The 20,285-nt window shown below is 49.3% G+C and overlaps 1 protein-coding gene across 6 annotated transcripts in view; it reads right to left on the reverse strand.

The window, feature by feature from the left end:
- LOC122566552 overlaps positions 1-20,285 on the reverse strand; it is a 258,455-nt gene that overhangs the window by 155,241 nt on the left and 82,929 nt on the right. For all 6 annotated transcript variants that reach the window (XR_006316550.1, XM_043723979.1, XM_043723980.1 and 3 more), the window contains 2 exons: positions 12,396-13,208; positions 11,138-12,237 (listed from right to left, as the gene is read on the reverse strand). Coding sequence is in view for 5 of the 6 variants with exons in the window: in XM_043723979.1 (XP_043579914.1) it covers positions 11,138-12,237; positions 12,396-13,208 (1,913 nt within the window). In the remaining variant the exon portion in view is untranslated. The remainder of the gene's footprint in view (positions 1-11,137; positions 12,238-12,395; positions 13,209-20,285) is intronic.

A 20,285-nucleotide genomic window follows, 5' to 3' on the forward strand; every position in this document is an offset into this window, starting at 1 on the left:
TTAACGTCCCCGCGACGCGTATCAGATTTCGATGCTCGTGAAAAGATTGCTCGCCGCCGGTTCCGCCGTCGCGATATTTCGCGAGATGGATTTTCTAACCATGCAGCGTCTCTAGTTCGTTTGCGATTTCGACTCGAGAAGCTCTCAAAGATTAAACTCTATCATCGTCTTACCCGATCCTCCTTCCGCTATCTTTTCTCTCGAGAAAATTTCAATCTCCAAGCAAACACGTTTCACGAAGCGAGAACACCTCGATTTCAATCTCCAGACGAAGATTCTTGAAGCACGGAGCAACTTTTCTGGTTGCCTGTGCGAAACGGATGCGGGCACTCGATGATAAAAAAGAGACAGCCGTTCTTGCTTGACTATCGAAATAACGACGAGAGTAACAGCAATAGCGGTGCATAATGGCAGCGCTACCACGTGAGATTTCTAATTGACGGATCGTCGGCTCAACCGGCGCTCGAGGGCCGATACCCGGCCATCAGGATACTCGATTCTCGATGCCGATCGGCAAACGTTCGCCGCGCTATCTCCATGGGACACGCGTCCACTTCGATCGCCAGCCTGTGAAAGAATGATCGGCTATCGCGTGCGGTCTACTTAACACTTGCGTAATTCTATCGATTTTCCTGCATCGTGAAAGCCTGGCGCTTAGTTTCTTCGAACGATTTCAACACATTTATCTAACGGTTACCAAGCAGTTGTCAAGTAGTATTAGCAGCAATAGTAATGATAGTAGTAGTCTAGTAGTCACCGACAATTAGGGCAGATTTTACCTTCCAAGTTATTGGAAAATTAAGTTGAGAAAAAACAATTTGCAGAACGAAGTCTTGGAGATAACGTACTTTGTAACAATGTCTTGATCTTCTTACACGCGACACTGCCTTCGCCGTACCTAACGGCCATTAATCATTCTCGTTTCTCCAGCCGTGTATCAGTAACGAACAAACACAGTGAGAGTACGTCTTCTTCTCCGTTTCGTAGATCACCGAGGCTTAGCTTGCAGCCTCGATCCACGACGAAGAACCCCGTAAACCTCAATGCATCGATCTAATCTTATACGCTCTGGCTTTAAAATTCCATCTAAAGATACGAAGGCGCATCTATTAGGCGTTATCCAACTATAACTGCGCCAAGGGTTGCCTGGAGCTACCATTCTACGGAGACTTCCTGAAGGAAAGCTGTGCACGACGATCGCAGACGATCGCATCTGGTTCGAGATAGCCCACCGATAATCTCGTTCTGCTCGTATAAAATTACCGAGAAAATTTCAAAAAAAGCTGCACTCCGAACGACAGAAGGGAACGAGGCCCTTAAATGGTGCCAGGTGACCCGGCACAGCCGAATTGAGATCGCAGTTGACACACGTTTCAGTGTCGTATTCCGTATTCAGTCGGGGAAGCATCGTTCGAAGTTGTTCGCGTATATTGCTGGTCGTATCGCGGACCGACATCTCGATGCGCGAGATACGCAGCCCGAAAGAAGGTTGTCGCGAGACCGACACACGTACGAAATATTCGCGCGCTTAATGGACCATGCTCGTGTACGATTCTTAACGTTACGAGCCGCCATCTTCCCTAAATTTTCCTGCAAACGTGGCACATCGCGCCTCCTCGTAAACCGTATCGGTTTTAGCCTTCGTCTACCGCGAGAAACTCCGCTACCTGTTCAAATATATCGCGCTACATTCGTGCGTTTTATCACATTTCTCCGAGCTTTATGCGTCCCTTAAAACGTTTAACGATGATCGAGGACTCGTTGCCAGTCTCGCTTAGAAGGGGGAAAACGATGAAAACCACGAGGAAAATTACGAGACCATTTTTCTCCGCGATCGGAAAGGAAAACAAGAATATTTCTGGCGGCGACGTCGATTCGATCTGGCGGGGACGAGGGATCGCGAACAAGACCGGAATGACAAATTATGTCCCGGTGACCCTAGTTTACCGTAGTCATAGTAGTCGGATTAGACCACGTAATCGACAAACGATCCATCAGGACGCCGATCCGTCCCCAAATTCGATCTTAATACATCTGGTCATCGGGCAATCGCTTTCTCTCTATCTTCGTCCGATCTTGTGACACCATGGCGGGAGAGATCTCCGCGTAACCGATCCTACCTGACTGGCGTACTAATGCCGCACCCAGCGACGAAGATTGACGGACAAACCTCGGGAAAAAGACGCCTTTCCCCTTCTCGTTTTAACCGTTAACGAGACTCCGCGTGAAACATTATCGTTCCGCCGGTAAAACGTATTTTTTCTCGTCCTTTTTTTTTTTTTTCTTAACTTTTCAATTGGTATCGAAGCGTTTAACGAAAGGCGAACGGGACAGGATACTTTTGCTTGGAGTTTAAAGAATCGAACAGACGCTACACTCTGTAAAAGTGATTTAGTCGGACGACTTCATCATCCGCCTCCTTTTTCTTCTTCTTCTACTTCTTCTTCTTCCTCTTCGGTAGATTCTTTTTAGAGCAACATCCGCGTGGCGTTGATCGAGTGGCCAGGATGATGAATCGACCATCGTGTTACGTAAAAAGTTACGCTGCACGAATTCTATGAGATCCACCCTCCTATGCAACCGGCTGGATTGACAAATCCTACTCGCCGGCTTTCACCTTGACACCGAGTACGATCCATCGTTCCAATGGAATTTCAATCATCCTTCATTATCTCCTATTTCACTCGGTTCGCTCTTTCTTAATTTTCGATAATTAGCTCGGCTTTCAGATTTTTATCGTCTAATTTCATGACAGACGGAACTCCGATTAAGATCACAGCGTGATGATAAACCCTGCCGAATGACTCCCTAAACGACTCGACAAGCATTTACAATCGATAGACATTTTTCTGTCCTGCAGAACGAGACAAGATCGCGCGATAAAAATTGCTGTTAAGCGAGCCAATTACAAGAGACAAACGCATCGACAGCTGCAATCGCGAATGAACCTAATCAGGCCTGAACGAGAGACGCGCGCTCGCTGAAAGAAAAGTGGATTTCGTCGGCACAAATAGCGTAGTTCAAACGCGGGAAATTCAAAGGTCCGCGTGCAGGGGATCATAATTAAACGACAGAGAGCGGACCGGCGCTAATTAAAAACATAAATCTTCATCCAGCTAGGTACCCGCAGACTTGGTGTTATTAAATTCAAGGGTATTAATTACCTCTGCGACGCGAGACTTAGGAAATGACATTTGAATCGCAAAGAGTTCCACGGGCAAAGAACAAAGCACGGTAAAGCAATATTCGAGCAGAGGGGGCAGGGCTTCCTCGGTGTCCGACACAAAGCCAGCGTTAATTAACAATTAAAGTTATTACATCCGTTTGGTTACGGACGAACGACTTTTCTACCTACGCGCTGAATCACAAACGCGTGTGTTACCGTGTCTAGTAAGTAGCTGTTTCGAACGTGTATGTGTGTGTGTGTGTGTGTGTACATAAACCAAGTGCACGTACGTGTGTACGACGATGGGCATTCGATACGGCGGGAATTTTCAAAGGAGCCAGTACCCGTGAAATTTTAATATCCTTTGAACATTATTCCCGTTGAAGTTCGCCTTTTTTCGCGTTCCACGGAGCTTCGAGACGGAAGCGAAATACTAATATCGCGAGTCGTGTTCCACGCGTGTAGATCTCAAAATTTCACCGAGCTTATGAGAATCCTTTGCAGAAAGGCTGGCGAGTGGTATCCGCGAAACGAATAACAAACTCGAGGGCGGTCAGCGTCGGTCTCGATCGCATCATCACGCGAAACACGCGTGCACGTTTCGCGCAAGAAAAGCTTGCCTAGCACGTTCGAGAAGTCGGCACGCGCATACATTTGCATTTTACGGCGCGTCTAATTGAGCTGTTCGTTACATCGTCGTGGCGATTCCCGGCGCGTCAATTCCTCGCGTATACGCGTCGTCTCATCGTCATCCGTTACTTACGCGATCCTTCGTTTTCTCCAATCGTCCGCGATACCGTATTAAACGCGAGAAAAGGCCAATGAATCGATCGAGTACCGCTGGTTCGTGAAAAAAATCTCTGCTGCTCTCGAGGACGCTCGTTTGAGAATTGTCCCCGCGAGTGAAGCAGCTTTTTGGCGCCCGTATTTACGACGTACGAAGCAACGAGTGCGGCTGAAACATGACGAAACTGGTCTGTTATTGGCGTTATTATCTACGAAATCGTGACACTTTGCCCCGGAAGGGAGAAGGTGAAACAAGCTACGACTATATCACGGCACGAATGTTCTCGCCGCACTGATTTATCAACGCGACCGACCTTTTTCTTAGGCGTAGTCGACGATCTATAATTGAATCTAGAAAACGATCGGACGAAAGGTCTCGACGAAGATATTTTCACGTTTCGAAACGAATATTACATACGCGTACACGTAGCTGGCGTGCTATACGGCGTGAGAAATTTTTACTGGCCAGCGAAGAAAACCAAAATTTGCCAGAAAATTTTGACGCAACGTTCTAGGAACGATGACTTCGATCCGCGTTCTCCGTTTACCAGTTTCTTGTTAGTTTCGCCGCGATCTACAAAGCATATTGCGTTTCACGTTATTAGTTCCATTGTAGGACGTATTTTCATAAAGTCCCCTGTGCTCGGCGCGTATTCATAAACAAAGCCGGCGCTTCATCCCTTTTTCGCTAGCCGGAACATACTCCTAATTAAATATCAGTGTGGCGGCACCATTGTCTCGGTGCCGGTTCCGGAAAATACATTTTCAAACTCTTCTCTGGCCAACCAGGGTCGCCTTTGTCGTAATCAAACAGAGGCAATGGCCATGAGAAAATCGCGAGGCGCATGTCCCGCGAAAAATTCTTGGCGCACGTGATTCGAGCGACTAAATGGTCGACCGTCGTTTAAATTCTGTCCGTTCCTCCGGCATGATCGCTTTGGTAAGCTTTGGTAAGCTTCGTAATCGTAAAATATTTGTATAGTAACGTCGGATTCGCGACGAGAGGACTAGAAAATACGGGATACGAGACTCGCTCCGCGACTATTCACGTTGGCGCCATTCCTTTTTCCTTTCTCGTTCAACGATAGAAAATTTCTCTTTTAACAAGAAACGAGTTAATCGATCGAATAAACGAGTCGCGAAAAACTGGAAAGTCATTTACATGGAGGCCCGTGAGAGGTCGCCAGGTTAAATTAACATCGCGAATACAACGGCTGAAAATAATTGATAATTACAGCGCGCGTCGATGCGAGCCTCGTGTACGTTCAATTTACATGTATGCAAATTCCCCGGCACAATTCACCGCGTCATTGTCCCGGTCGAGACGCACGATCGCGGTGACGTCCGCTTCTTTTCACCCGTCCCCCGTGCAATTTGCCTCGATACGACCGACGTACGAAAGCCGAACGATCAACGCCGTAAACCTTCAAGACCTTTATTTAAAAAAAAAAAAAAGAAAAAAACAATTTAACTTGGTCCGTGCGAAAAAACCGAAGAACCCTTCACGTCGAATAGACCCGGCGAAATTGCGCCCTCGTCAGGATCGTTTTTCCCCTCGAACCTTTCGGAAATCTGGACGTTCAAAGAAAATTTCAATCTCTCTTTCGGCCTGGTTCCCAGACTGCATCGTTTGGCCAACGTCCGGTGATATATGGAGCAGTCACGAAAGCCACGTATACCGGGGGTTACGAACCTCCAAATTGATTCGAATCGTTTCGGGGCTATAATGCTGGATAACTAATGACTCTCGCGCCAGCCCTGCTATCGCGACAGGTACGAGAACGCTCGGTCACGTACGATGCACCGCTTCTCCATACACCAGTCGTTTAACTTGCGTTTTAATCGTAATTTCTGATTCCGTTGGAAAATTGAGATAGCCGCGTGATGTGCTTCGTTAATTATTACCTATCAGCCGTTACAGTTTTACATGGCCGACTATCGAGACAGTTTTTTCCACGTAGAAATTACGCACGACAGGTGTCGCAGTAATAGACTTCAATTTCACTCGAGTTTATCGTACGATCGCCGCTTATCGAACCAAATGAATACAAAATGAGAGCATAGGAATAACAACGAGCACGTTCTGCAACTTTCTGCTGCACGATAAAAGTATCACGGCTGAAGGACAAATTTTGTGAAAGATCATTAGCGTCGTAAAGAGATCATTGTAATACGAGAATATTAAACGACAGACGGTAACGCGTTCGTTGCACCGCGTTAGAATTACGAAGCAGAGGCAACGTAAACGGTGGCTGGTTTCAGGAGCAGATACGATGGACCGTATTGCCGTTATTATTCCATAAATAATAAACGGAGTAGAAGCCACTTAGCGTGGCGGTAATTTAGGCCAAGTTCACCAAGTACCCGATCTGGTCGTTCCTTTTTCGTAATTACACCAACGTGCGATTTCAATATCCGCATCGCGCCGACTTAACCAGCTAATCATAGGTGTTCGCGTTGCACGTCGCCGTCCGTTAATTGGCGTCACGAACAGCGGAGAGAATGATGAACGGGAGCGTCGCGAGAATCGAGTAAAAAACTGAGGATAAAAGGTGAGAGGAAGAACGAGCGAGAACTAACGAAACGGGAACGTTGTTGTGGCGAACGGTGAGGAGACGAGCGGTGTGCTTCCATCAGGATCAAATTGAAAAGTAATATCGATACCGAAGCGTGACATAATTGCTCGCTCGCATTGGCTCGCGTAGCCGCAACTACGTCCGGCAACATAATTACAAACTTCGCCCCTCTACCTGCTTTCTTTCTGAACCTCTTTCTCTTCTCCATACCCTGTCGATTGGCTCCGTTTTGCAGCTCGATGTACACGCGCTCATCCACAGCTATCGGCTTTTAATAATCGCTCGTGAAACTCGTTAAGATTCCGACGGTTAATCGACGTAATACGCGCATTTCTCTTCTAATTGGCGAAATCGAGGTCTCAATCGGAACCGGGCGAAACCGGCCCCTTCGTTTCACCGATCGGCAACCAACGGGACCCGAAAATTAAGCGGCAACGTGAACGCGGGAACAAATTGTACACCGACAACAGCCGAGCTAGCTTATCAACTAGCTAGCGTGTCTACCAGAGGACGAACATCTCGTTGGCCGAGTGGCTCGAGCCGCGATTTCGAGCCAAGTATTCCACCCGACGTCCCGCGATCGTTAACGATGCGTGGACACGAGATGAAACGGCCGTTTTAAATAGAAGATTAATTCCTGGGAACCTTTTAGCGTGATTTCGGTGATTCTTTATAGCCGCCCGACCCATGTAGGTATTACAGTGACATACGGACGTCGCTTAACTTAATAGTCGATGCGTTAACACTGGCTGGCGTTATAAAAGAAAAGATGGACAGGCCTACGTACGTGTCGCCCACGCGACGACACTGGGCGCCTAGCGTGCCTGCATTCACCTATACAAGAACACGCTTGACTCGTGAAGAAAAAAGAAAAATATGAACCCCCTTCGACGAAGATAATCAGAGGTATCGCGGAGCGGATGTATTCTGCAGGAATTATTATACTAAACGAGGTGCCACGACCGGGTGCCAAGACACCGAGTATTATCCCATTAGAATAAATGCAAAGTAGAGTTCTACCTTCTCCCATCTCGATGTACCTCTCATCTCATTCCGTCTCTTTTCCCGACCTCCTCGTCATCCCGACCGATTCTCTTCTTCTACGGTATTCGTCCCTCTTTTTCTCTCCGTTTCTCTCTATACACCGTTCTCGTCTCGCAAACGTACTCGTTCCCTCTCTGTCTGTTTGGTACAGGCTCGCGTCTGGTCTGGTGCAAGGGTGGAAAATAGGAGGCAGCCGGAGCGGTAGGGCGCATTTACATGATATGAATATAATGGAGAGGGACGGGTCGCTGGCAAACCCGGACTACGAGAGCGCTACCTGTTGAACGAAGAGTTCAAACCCACGGTGACCTACCGGATATATTCGGCCGGTGTGGACCGGCGGCCCAGCCTTCGAGGTCGTTTCTGCATCTTCCATCCACCTCTTTTCGAGTTCACCGACACTTGTTAACTCGAGATACCGCTTCTCAAAGCGCAAGAAAATTGATCTCTTGATTTTCGTGCGATTATTCTCTCTGTTCGGAAAGAAGAAAAATTTTTCTTAATCGGAATAAATCGAGATCGAGTATCAACCGCGTCGTTACGTTGCTTCCGAAATAGTCGAACAGCGACGGGAGCAATCTCCGTGAGAAGAAACAGTCCTTTCGGCGAAGAACAGAGAGTGGAGAGAATTACGCGAGAAAACTGAAGAGGAAATGTCACCTGTCCAATTAAGGACCACTCTCCTATCGACGATAAGATCTGGTGACGCGCGCACGAGACTAGACTCCGTTCTACGAAACACAGACGAACGTCGTCGCAGGCATAAATACGAGTACGTATGTATAGAAGAGAGCGTGTGTCATTCAACCAAGAGAACTCCGGATGTTTCCTTTCGTTTCGTCGATTCTCTTTCAACGCGTCCCTTCTCATCGAACAGTCACCGGTCTCTGCTATATTATGCGCTCATCGAGCGCAGCGGAGTTAAACCGTGAGTACACATCGATGCATTTCAATATCAACCTCGTCCGATCGTTTCCTTTCAAGTTAATTCACATTCTTGCTCCCCCCCCCCTCCCTCTATGCTCTTTCTCTGCCGATATTTCGACGAAAACATGCGACACGGTGTCGCGAAGGAGGTTATTCCTCGAAGCTCGACATTGCAATCTCCAGAGAGACGGCGAGCGATCGTCTCGTAAAAATCGTTCCGAGGCAACCGGAGCACGTTTCGAGAGGCGAAACGTTGTTGAAATAAAGGACAGGGAAATAAAGAGAAGCCCCCGGCGGCCGGAGGAAGAGTCGAACATCGAGTCGAGAAACGGAGGGGAGAAGCGTGAAGGCAATATAAAGGGCCAATAAAATCACGACGGTTAACAATACGGGCGGACTTGGCCCACCGCCTTCTTCGCCTCGCGTCCTCTCTCTGTTTCACACCTTCCCTCGCTCCGCGCTTTACCCCCCATGGACAAGGGAACGCGACCTGCACCCACCCTTGGTCAATTTTATCTGTCGCGTCAGCTTCGCTAGAATCTCTTCCAGAACCGCTCCGGTGAACTTGTGAAATTCCAAGTTCACTTCAGTCCCCGGGCAAACCCATCGGGAAATTGACGCGTGGTGATAACACGAGGAAGAAGCCTGGAAGAAAAAAAAAAGCTCGTTGCCTCCCGTAATACAAGTGGCTATACTCGTTCCTTTGGATTCCCGAACGCGAGACGACGAAGCCGCGCCGAATATTCATGAAGTTCGAAAGTAACGGGACGTTACTCGTATTCCGGCGACTTCGGGAGGTGGCTGTATTCGCAACGACCAAATACTTTGCCACAGACTACCGGTATACACGGCGACCGATCATGGACGAGAACGGGGGAATATCGAGGGGAAAAGGAAGGCGAATCTCGTTCGAAACGAGACAAGTTTCGCGTTCGGGGCTCAAAATAAATTCGCAAAGTCGTTTCGCTGGCGATTGTCTCCGGTACTGGCTGGGTTCGAAAACGGCAGGCAGAATGACCCTCGCGCGTTCGCCGTTCAAACCAGCAGTAGTCGTACAAAGAAACGGCAGATACGTCGTATGGCTGGCCGAAGCGCGATTAATTTCAATTCTCGTCGCACTCGGCCACTTCCTACGAGACGGTAAACACCGATTCCAACGAATCCCGGTACGAACAACGAAGGATAGCCAACAATGAAAGAAAGAGGAAGGACGCGAGGCGCCACTCTCTCGTGAGACGAGTCCATCGGAATCGTTCTCGCAGCCGGGTCACGATCACGTTCGAGGACCACTGTATTGCCGACGCCACGATCCATTAACGATATACGATTGCCCGTTCGGCCGTTTAAAGTCCGATCGAGCGAGAATCGCGACGGCGTTTATCGTCGCCGATCGCCAGCACTAGCTCGAGGAAAACGCATTCCAGAAAACTTTTATCGCGACAGGCGCTGGTCGTTCGCGATTACTTCTGCTCCCGGATCTGGAATATTCTTCGAAATCGCGAAGCCTTACCTTTCGTTAACGCGCGACGCACGCCGCGGGACATTCCAGAGCGTAATTTTTCTTTCCACAAAGTACCGCGCGCCTTTTCCCGGGATCGTGTATTAATGGCAGCGATTGAGAAAGCCTCGATTTCGCGATAGATCGTTATTAACCGCGCCGCTGGTAATTACCTTCAGCTAATAACTCGACATAGCGCTCGCGGACAACTGCGATCGTGCACCGTGTCGACGCGATCAGCTTGCACTGCGTGCGCGCTCTCGATACCAGCGAACACCGATACAAAATACACGATGAATGCCATTCGACTTCCAAGCATCCAGCCAGAGGTAAGGTTTATTACAGACAGGTAGGTCGCGGCTGGGGTTAAAGGGAAAACACGCATATCCTCGAGAAGAGGTTTATCCCGCCGCGTAAACCACATGCGATTTATGCTCGACCAAACGCTCTCACGCGAGCCCCCAGCTGCACGCTTCTCGTTCCAAGATCGTTTGTCGAAGACGCGTGCCCCAGAGATCGAAGGTGCAGACGTCTCGAGAATATCTGCAGCAACCCTCTTCGTAGCTCGCAACCGCTACCTTTGAAAACCTGTACCCTGTGAATCCGCGATTGTTCGCGAGAACGCAACTCCTTCTTCCTTTCGGGCCCTCGCGTCACGCGCACGAGAACAGGCAGAGTCGAGCCCTTGGATGTTTAATTGGCTCCAGTTCGCTTTGTTTTCAAAACGCGATGGTCTGTTTCCGTGCCAACGTATCAAGAAAGGCGCTCGCGAAAATAAACAATACTGCTAGACTCTAGTTAGTGACAAAAAACGAAACAAATAAAAAACGATAGGCGTTAGGTTGGAAAGTTACGATTTCGGAATACAAGAAGGGCGAATGGACGAATAGCTTATAGGAATATTCCGTGTCACAGGACGATACGTTTCGTCAAAGGTGAACGATAAGTTTTGTTTCGCAACCGAACGAACGTCCAGCCGAAGGAGGCGTCGCGTAAACAAACGGTAGTCAGACGGTGGACAATTACAAATAGCCAGAAGGAACAATGACCAGGGAAGAATGAACGGCAGAGTCGTAAATCTTGAGCGGAAACAGGTGGACGCGCGTGATCGCGAGTAGTATAGTTGATTGAGTAACTGACCTTGCGAAGAAAGCTGCGGCTGCGCTGGCCTGCGCCGGCGTCCCTGGTACCCCGCTCACGTTGTACGAGTACTTGGTCTCCTGGTACACTTGATACGCGCTTTGCGGCTTCGAGTGCGACGATCGGTGATAATAGTGATCGGCGTACACGCTCTTCTCCGCTGGACGTTCACCGGCGACCTTGGACAGGCCGTAACTCTGCATCGCGGACGAGGAGGACGTTTTCGAGTGACACTTCTCGTGACCGTTCTTCTCCGGCCCGTGCAAATGCGATTTCTCGTGGGCAGAAACAACCGTCGGCTTATCGATAGTCCCGTACGATTTAAAATCGTAACCCTTTAACTCGCCGTAGTATTTAATGTTCTCGACCTTGAACCCGTGACCGACATCGTGACTCTTAGACTTGCCGGTCTCGTGCTTCCCGTAACCGAGTTCTTGGGCCGATTTCATTCTATCGCCGCACTTTCCGATGCCCTCGATACCGTGAAGAATTGCCTTCGTCGACGGTTTCTCGATCTTCAACATCGATCTGTCGCACAAACGTCCTTGTACCGCCTCACTAGCCTTCAACAAAGAATCCACGGCACCCTTGTATCGGTCGCACGTCGACGAGTCGCACGGCACACCGGAACCACCGTGGCAAACATTACCAGAAACGGTACCACAACCACCACCGCTTCCCACACCGATTCCGCAAGACCGATTTTGATGATGGTGGAACGATTTGGACGAGTCCGCGTGACACCTCGACGACGATATCACTTCGCAGTCCTCGGTACCATCCTCGTACGCCTCCTCCTTGCTCGTGTTATTATTGTTATTGTTGTTCGGGCAACGCGTGTCGCACGACTTGTACGGGAGTCGCGACCGCGATGAAGGACCGCGTGTTGCTTCTCGCGCGGTTGGCGTGATACTGGCCAGATTAGAGGGCGTCTCGGCGCCATGAGTGCCGCCGGTTCCCCTGCTGGAGTTACCACCACCGCCGCTGCCGCCACCGCCAACGCCACCACCGGTACCGGTACCTATACTCCCTCCTCCTATTCCTCCTCCTCCTCCTCCTCCTCCTCCTACTCCTCCACCTTGTCGTTTGCTTCTGTCCTCCTGTCCAATTGACAACATTACGCGTTACCGCTAATTGTTCTGAATTCGCGAAAACTTAATTCCCGTAGGAAACTGGGAATATAGGAATCCAGGGAACAGGAAGATGATTCTTGGCAACATAAGAGAAACGCAATTATACGTACGAGAGTCGGACTCACCTGCACGCGTTTGTAATCGTCCTGGCGTCTAGCCACTTCCGAGTACTTCGGAGGTGGTTCGGACCTCGGTGGCGTCTCCTGATACTTGGGCGGTCTGTCGAATTGTCTGTACTTGGGTGGATCGATGTAAGGATTGTTCTGATGCCTGTAATAATTTGGCAGTTGACATTCCGTTAGGTCAGACTGCGATCTATTCAGCTGATAGTTCGGCGGCGCGTTCGTCTTCTGTTCCTGATGGCCCTGCTTCGCGTGCTTCGGAGGGATCGCTTTTTCCTGGACGGTGTGCGACTTGTCCCGTTTGTCGCTTCTGTCCTTGCAGCTCTCGAACTTGCCGTCTTTCGCCTTTTCTTGCGTCGCGGGCCCATCGATCTCGTAGAAGGTCAGTTCTTTTTTGCCCTGGCCCTTCTCCACCGCGGAACGATGAGCCTTCGAATGATGTTGGACGTTCTCCGCTCTGACGGGCGGATCGATCTGATAGAAAGTTAATTCTCGCGAATCTTGCGACTTGGATCGTGTCTCGTGGGTCGAATGGTGCTGTCTCTCGGGCTGCGAGTGACTCCGCAAGTACCTCTGATCGATTTTCCCGACACCGTCTTGATGCCTCGACGATAATCTCGCGAACCTCTCGTTCAGCCCCAGTCTGACCGAGTTGCGACCGTACTCCAGATACTCGTCGCCGTACTTGAACACTTGCCGCGGCTTATATTTCTCCTCGAACTGCGAGTAGTTGTAAGTGTTGAAGCCCACCTGATTAAAATTTCTGCTGAGGTTGGACGAATCGTAATCGGTCGACGTGACAGCTTCCATGTTTATCTGAAACGAAAGAGCCGGGAAATGAACGTTGCTCTGACTTGAAATGAACGTGGAGTTCGACGAAAGAGGAATCGCGACGCGGAAGGCCGAAAACGGGAGGAGGATCCAGAAGGGCTACGTTTCGAGTCGAGAGGAGAAAAAGGATTCAAGGGCGCTCGACGAAGCAGAGGAATAAGAAGAAGGACTCGGGGCAGGCCGGAGACCATAAATCGGGGAACGTCTTACTCCTAAATGCCCGGAGTATTTACCGTGAAACAAAAAACCACGGTGCGATAAATAAAATCTGACACCGAGGGGGCGTGTCTGCGCGTCTCTGTCTACCTCTGTTTCGCGGATAAAGCGCCGCTGCTTCTTCTTCCTCTTCTACTTCTTTCTGCGGTTCTTTCGCTCGGCCCCGAGAAAAGCGGTCCGAGCGAACCCCTGGTCCGAAACGTCTGAAGAGGGTTGCAGGAAGCCGGTCTCCTTCGCTCGGCTCCGAATTCCACGTCGAAAATCGAGTCGCGCTCGAGGAACCGGTTCGCACCTCCGGACCCGAAGGCCAATCGATCGCGCGTGTATGCGTGCACGTTGCGAGAGAGCTGCTTTCACGATACAACCGTGATCACGCGGGTTTCTCTCGTCTTTTTCACTTTTTTTTCTCTCCGCTGCTCGAGCCCTTATCCGGAGTACGCTGCGAGGCAGTGGCACCGGCAGATGCGAGATCGCGATTAGACGATTCGACGAACTCGCGGCAATCCGCTTTCGACGAGATTGCGCCCTGCCAGCTTCCCTTCTCCGCAGGGGACAATTGCGCTCGTCGCTCTAACATCGCGAATTAAAATTCGAATTAACGTCCGAATGACTCGAGACCAAATCGAGAACAAGAGGGAAGAAAAGTGGAAGACATTAAGGGAAATATGCCTAGCCGTCGATTATTCCTCCGGTAATCGGTGCTTTCGAGCTGCCTCGATGGCTAATCTTTTGACCTGAAATCAAATTTCGCTGATCGAGCTCGGTCGAGAGAGCAACGTTCGACAAGTAATCGTTGCCGGGTCACCGGGTATATCGGAGTTCATAACTTCTTCTAGAACATCGAGAGTGCCCCCTCAGGGGCCTCGGTTATATATTACCAGCTGTAATGAAGACTCCAACGGCAGCGAGCTACCGAGCCACAGGCTTGTTTATCACCTTACCTCAAATATACAATTAACATGTTGAAAAGGCGCCCGAAGCACTCGAAATCGCAATCTTCCTTTGCTCCGCACCGACGAAAGAAAGGGTTGCGAAGCCTGCATTCGGTCTTGTTACCTCGTACACGGCTCGTTAAAGCGTGTCTGGATCTTTAGCCCACAATCCCTTCCCTCGTTCTCGAACTATCTCTCGAAAGAGACTTTCGGAATTACTGGTCGCGGCCAACCAAATCGCCGCAGATTTTCCAAGATTCGTTCACGGTCGCCGAGCTTATCAATCAAAGAGATCGATCGCTTTTCGAAACTTGCGTCAAACTGGCCTGAATACTAGGGGAGGGGGGAAGGGGCACGATCGACTTTTCCCGACTGAACACAGCTGCCATTATTAAATATAATTAAAGAGAAAGGTTGTCCAGAGCGGAGGGAGTCTAGAAGCTGCGTCATTCACCGGCGATTTTCTTCCAATTATATTCAAAGAGACCCGGATAATTCGCTCTCGACACCAGAAAATTAATCTTCGATCTTAATCGAAATACGCGCTAAGCGGAGAACGTCGACTGGACGGGCGAGGTGAAAACGACGCGGCGAAGAAAGAACAGACCGGAAGTCTCGGTTGCAAATAAGAATGACGCGGTCGATCGTTTGGCGCGGGATTCCATACTTCAGCCGACTGGCTACGTAGACAACGTGTCCCTGAATGCACGATACGCGCAATATTGATAGTCCGTCGCGGCAGAATTCTCATTTATCTTCATCCTTCAATTTCCCGTGTACACGTGCTCGATCGTCCGCGCCCGCTCAGCTCGCCAGAAATAAAAGAAGGCTACCGTGTTTTCTAAAGTACACGCGCCGAGAGCGATAGTCCTCCGAACGTATTCCAAGCGTCGCCATCCGATCCGGCTACGCGACGGATATTGCATCGAATCGGCTAGAAAGTCTTTTCAGCCTTTCCAACTATCCGGAGGATAGATAGACCCGGCGCGCGTCTCGCCGATGTATCTTCTGCATTTCCCCTCGCCGATTATTTATCTCGTCTCCGTAGCAATCTTTCGAAAATTAATGGATCCGCCAAACTTCGCCAGTTTATACCATCTTTAACGCTGCATCTTTAATAATCCAACAATGTAAGCTTCTTTGCGCGCGGATCACTGTTCGATATTATTAACGAGGGGGCCGATAATTACGTATCATCCTTCTTTGGCTATCAATCATGTTACGATTATAAAGCGATTCACGAGAGCAACGTTAAGATGAAACTCGAGCACCTTTCGTGGAATCTTCCAGCGTATAACGACATTGATACTGGTGAAACGCGAGGCGACTTTCTTCGTGCCTCGTAACTATCTACTGCGTGCATAAATATTAATAGAATTTTTGAAAGTTCCATTCCGGAACACGATAATAACGTTGTTTGCGTTGGCAATAATAAGTTTCGTTACAGAACGACGCAGTTGGACGCGGGCCCGTGCCGTGTCTTCGAACGGGGCCCCGTAATTACGGTTACCGGTGAAATTATTCAGCCAGTCGCGCTATATACACGGGGTGTCCGCGGAGGAAACGACCACCTTCGCGCAGACGGTCGACCGATTAGTATTATTAGCGGCGCTAGGCGAAATCGGTAAACGTCCCCTGCTGTCTCGCCCCTTTCCTCTTTTTTCCTCTTCGTCGAGTCGCGTCGGTACATTCCACGTGCTGCACCGGAATTTATCTCTCGACATCGGAAACGCGGTGCCCATGGAGAAAAAACTCGGTTGATCACAGTGTTCAACGCCACGGTTGATAATCGTGCCCCCGACAAAAGAGAAATCGTGTCCCCGATCGTAATAACGAGTCAACCGTGAGCATAATTAATCTCAAGCAGAAGGAGAGACGGTTTCCAAGAAATTCTCTTGGAGGACACGAAAAAGCGAGAGTCTTGCGACGCAAGAAAGGCTAACGAAGTCGATGCTTGAACGTTCTCAAGAATACCGACGAACCATCTTACCGTGACCTCGCGAGGCTAATTAGTCGTTTAACCGACGATGGTTGTCGAAAATAGCGGTGGTTTCGAGTCGACGGACTGGCCTGCGTCGTTGGTTCCACCCTCGCAGCCGAGACGAAACGCCGCGAACTGCAGCGAAAAGGAGCAACGAGACGTGGAGGGGGATGCCGGGCCTGAGGTACGAGCGGCATTTCTCTTGGCAATTTGCGAATTATTAATTTAACCGTCCCCCTTTAACGCTACGAAGCCCGCGGCTAATATTTTCCCCGGAACCACCAACAGTGGCAAGGGGGGATGGATGTAGGAGCTTGTCGGAGAAGGGAGACGGAATTTGCGGAGAGAGGGATGAAGCGAGAAAGACGGGACGAGAAGGAGGTTGAGAGAACTAGGAGAAGCGATGGAAGGAGTTGGCACGATGTAGATGGTCGTATGGTCTCGCCATGGTACCCTTGGTTAACGTGCAAACGTGCCCGAAACAAAGTTCCACGTCCAAACACGAAATAAAAGCAGGTAACAAACTCGATTGTGGTTATCGAGCTCGCAAACCGCTGCCACCGCGCGATAAATATTACGAAGAAGAAAACGACTTGGCCGTTTCATTAGCTGCCAGTACCCGCTGCCCTGTTATTCTTCTTCAAGTGGCAAAGGACACCAGGAAAACGAAAGATCGCGTTTGAAATTATATTCTTCTGATACACGGTTCTACGGTTCTACGTTCGGTAGGAAAATCAATCGAATCTCCGAAACCATTTCACGACGGAACGGTTATATCCCCGATTGTTCGTAAACCTAATTTATCGTCCGCTTATTGTTTCGCCTAACTAATCGATTTCGCGAGCGAGCGACCACCGACCGAGAGATCGTCGAGCGCGATTCGTAGCTAACCGCCAGCTAAAAACAACAAAACGGCTCCGCTCACACGGAATCATAACTGGATTTCCCCCTGGCGGATGGGTTAACGGGGCCGGTATATATCCGATTTTCACAGCGGACTGACCTGTCTCAATGCCATCATCCCCTCCCTCGCCGTGTGCAGCGATCAAATTAGAGACGGCCGGTTGGTCGAACGAACGGGGATGTCTTTCTTCATTCTGTCGCGTGTTTTGTTTCGGAATAAAGTGGTTTGTTACGGTGAAGGGGTTAATATTCCGAGCTAAACCACGCCGTCAAGGCCTATACAGACTGGGACGCGATCGCTGGCAACGTTGCATCCCAACTGTCGTTGGCAAGTTGTCTCGGCAATTTGTTAAGGTCACCAACATTGCAATAACTCCGTTACTAGGATCGATCGTTTCTGCCACCATCTTCTCTTTTTCTTCGATTCTTGCAATTATTACGTACGTGACAGCAGCTACGACAGGTGGGTCCATGTTTCAAGCAAAACTGACGTGAACGCGAACCTCGGTGCCTCAGACGTCGAACGAGGTGAAATCGGCCGATTTCTAAGCGTGCAATGATCAGATCTGTACAGACAACCGACTGTCGGTATACAACGTTGCCGGCGATAGTATGCCAGTGTGTACAGGCCTTTAGATCACTACGATTTTCGTATCACGAGCGTTTCATTGTTCCCGCGATAATTTACGAGCTGTCTGTTTTTCAATAACGGAGTTTTTACAGGAGAAACAGATCGGCCTGAATTATTAACTCCTCACGACTCGCCTGTTCGTAGCCACGAAAACTATCGTGTGAACTTCCGCTCGATCCTCCACAGGGATGATTTTTTTCATTCCGTGGGATAGGTGGAAATAGGGAAGAGAGGGTCGGCGGGAACGGGATAAGGGACGCGTCTCTTTTAATATCGGCGGCGCTAAGGGCTTTTGAAAGGCGTGCGTAGAACCGCTAGATTCCGTTGATTGACTAACTGACACAAGGGCGTTAAAGGAGCCGTCGCGTCAGGGCCAAAGAGCCAGACAAAGGGAAAACTCAAGGATAACGGTCGAAGATAGAAAAGCGGAGCAGAGAGCAATCTCTTACGCTCGAGTTTGCCCTATGCATTGCAGGGAACATCCCCCCCCCCTTTCCCTGATCACTCCGAATAATCATCGCGGGACACAGTCAGCTCTCTCGCATCGCTGCATCTACGAAAATGAGGAACGAAACAGCCCAAGACCGGCTGAACCACCGCGAAAAACAACAGTATCTAGGCTGCCGGATTGCGCGCAGATCGTGCAATCGTCTTTAACGTTGACAGAGACGAGAAAATGGTATTCGTGTCAGCTAAGAGACCTAGATTCGCCACGGAGTAAATACGGGATCTATCCGTTGATATATTTAGAGGTAGACGACGATGATTTATCGGATTCCATGGTTAATCTCATCATTCGACGATGGAGAATCTCACGCGAGTAACAGATCAGGGAGATGATCGCGCACGTTACACCCTTGTAAGAGAATTTCAGCGTTATCGATTGTGTCCCTTTCAGCATTTTCTTCTTGGACTACGAAAGAATACAACGCCCACCGACTCTGTGCAATATTTCTCCAGCAACTAATCCCTTTAATGCACCTCCGTTTAGACCAAGGAAATCCGGTATACTCAGCGTTGATAAAGTTTTAAATTATTTCCGTTATTTTGCTAACTCGACTGCCGCTCGACCCTTGTACGTTTCTCTCGCGGACGTCTGGAGAAACGCGGTGCAGGACGTATCCGCGATGCATAAGATCTACGGATTAATTGAATACGTAATAAGAAGCCGAATTGAAAAGCGGCATTGTCAATGGGGCGCCAGTCGACGGACGCCAGGAAGCGACCCACCGTTCGTTCTGGAAATTGAATGAACAGCTACATTATGAAAATTGAACGAACAAGGCAGAAATCATCCGTTCGTCTGCCAATGGCGTCCCTCGTGTCGTAGGCTGTCGTGAAAATTTACTCTACTTTGGTCTCAATTTTAATGTTTTATATTCTATGAAGAAAAGGAGGGAAAAGCGTGTAACGGTGCTTGGAAAAAAAAGCTGCATCACGCGTTAGTATAGCGAGAGAACAACGAACGGCGAATCGAATTTGAAGAACGTCCGCACGGAAAGTGGCGACAAGGACGTCACGAACCTTTTAAAGCTCTCTGTTATCCTTGGCGGGCTCCCGAAGGACACTCTTATCTCCGGCCCGCTGTTTGCTTTGTGGATCTTAACAGGGTAACGTTCGCTGCCAGAAACGGTCCACGAGAAATTCTACATTGGCGAGTAACCGGACGGCGCGAAGGGTCGAGTAGTGAAATAACAAGACCGAAATGCAGGAGGGTGAACGCGAGTAACGCGGACGAAGGCAGAGAATGCGCGTCCCGGAGAAAATGAGAGGAACGTGTACGATAGAGAAAGACGGAAGGAGAGAGAGACACGAGGATAAGACGACAATCCGGTGCGCAAATGCCAGCGGGATTTAGATCGGACGTCTCTAATGGCAGTAGGATTTCAATGGCAAATGGCACCTGCCAGATCCTCGCCACTTGTTTGGTCAAAGGATTTGTAAAATCTGCAGAGATATCCATGTGGATACTTATGCCGCTTATAGACGATATCGGCAAGTAGAGGCAGGAATAAAACCGCCTCGTTGATTTAACAGGAATAAGTGCTGACGAATAATTGATTAAATCTCATAGGATAATAGAAAAAAATTAAAATCTCAACACAACGGACGATAGAAACGGGAAATTATCGTGCAAGTTTCAATAAGTTTCTATAATACTACAGCCTGTATGACGGTGATCTCTTCAAGCGTTACTTGCTATGTATAAAGTAACTTCGGCACGTCCTACCATTTCTCAGAATGTATTTCTTTCGCCGTTCTCGTCTTATATTACATCTTGAAGATGTCTCCCCGCACTCATTACGATTTTTACCGGGGAACAAAGAAAAGTGGGAGCAGTGAACGCTGCTAACGAATCTCCGAATCACGAACTTCGACGGACCGCGAGAAGAGGGCCC

This window comes from Bombus pyrosoma, linkage group LG4 (genome assembly GCF_014825855.1).
Source record: "Bombus pyrosoma isolate SC7728 linkage group LG4, ASM1482585v1, whole genome shotgun sequence".
NCBI lineage: Eukaryota > Metazoa > Arthropoda > Insecta > Hymenoptera > Apidae > Bombus > Bombus pyrosoma.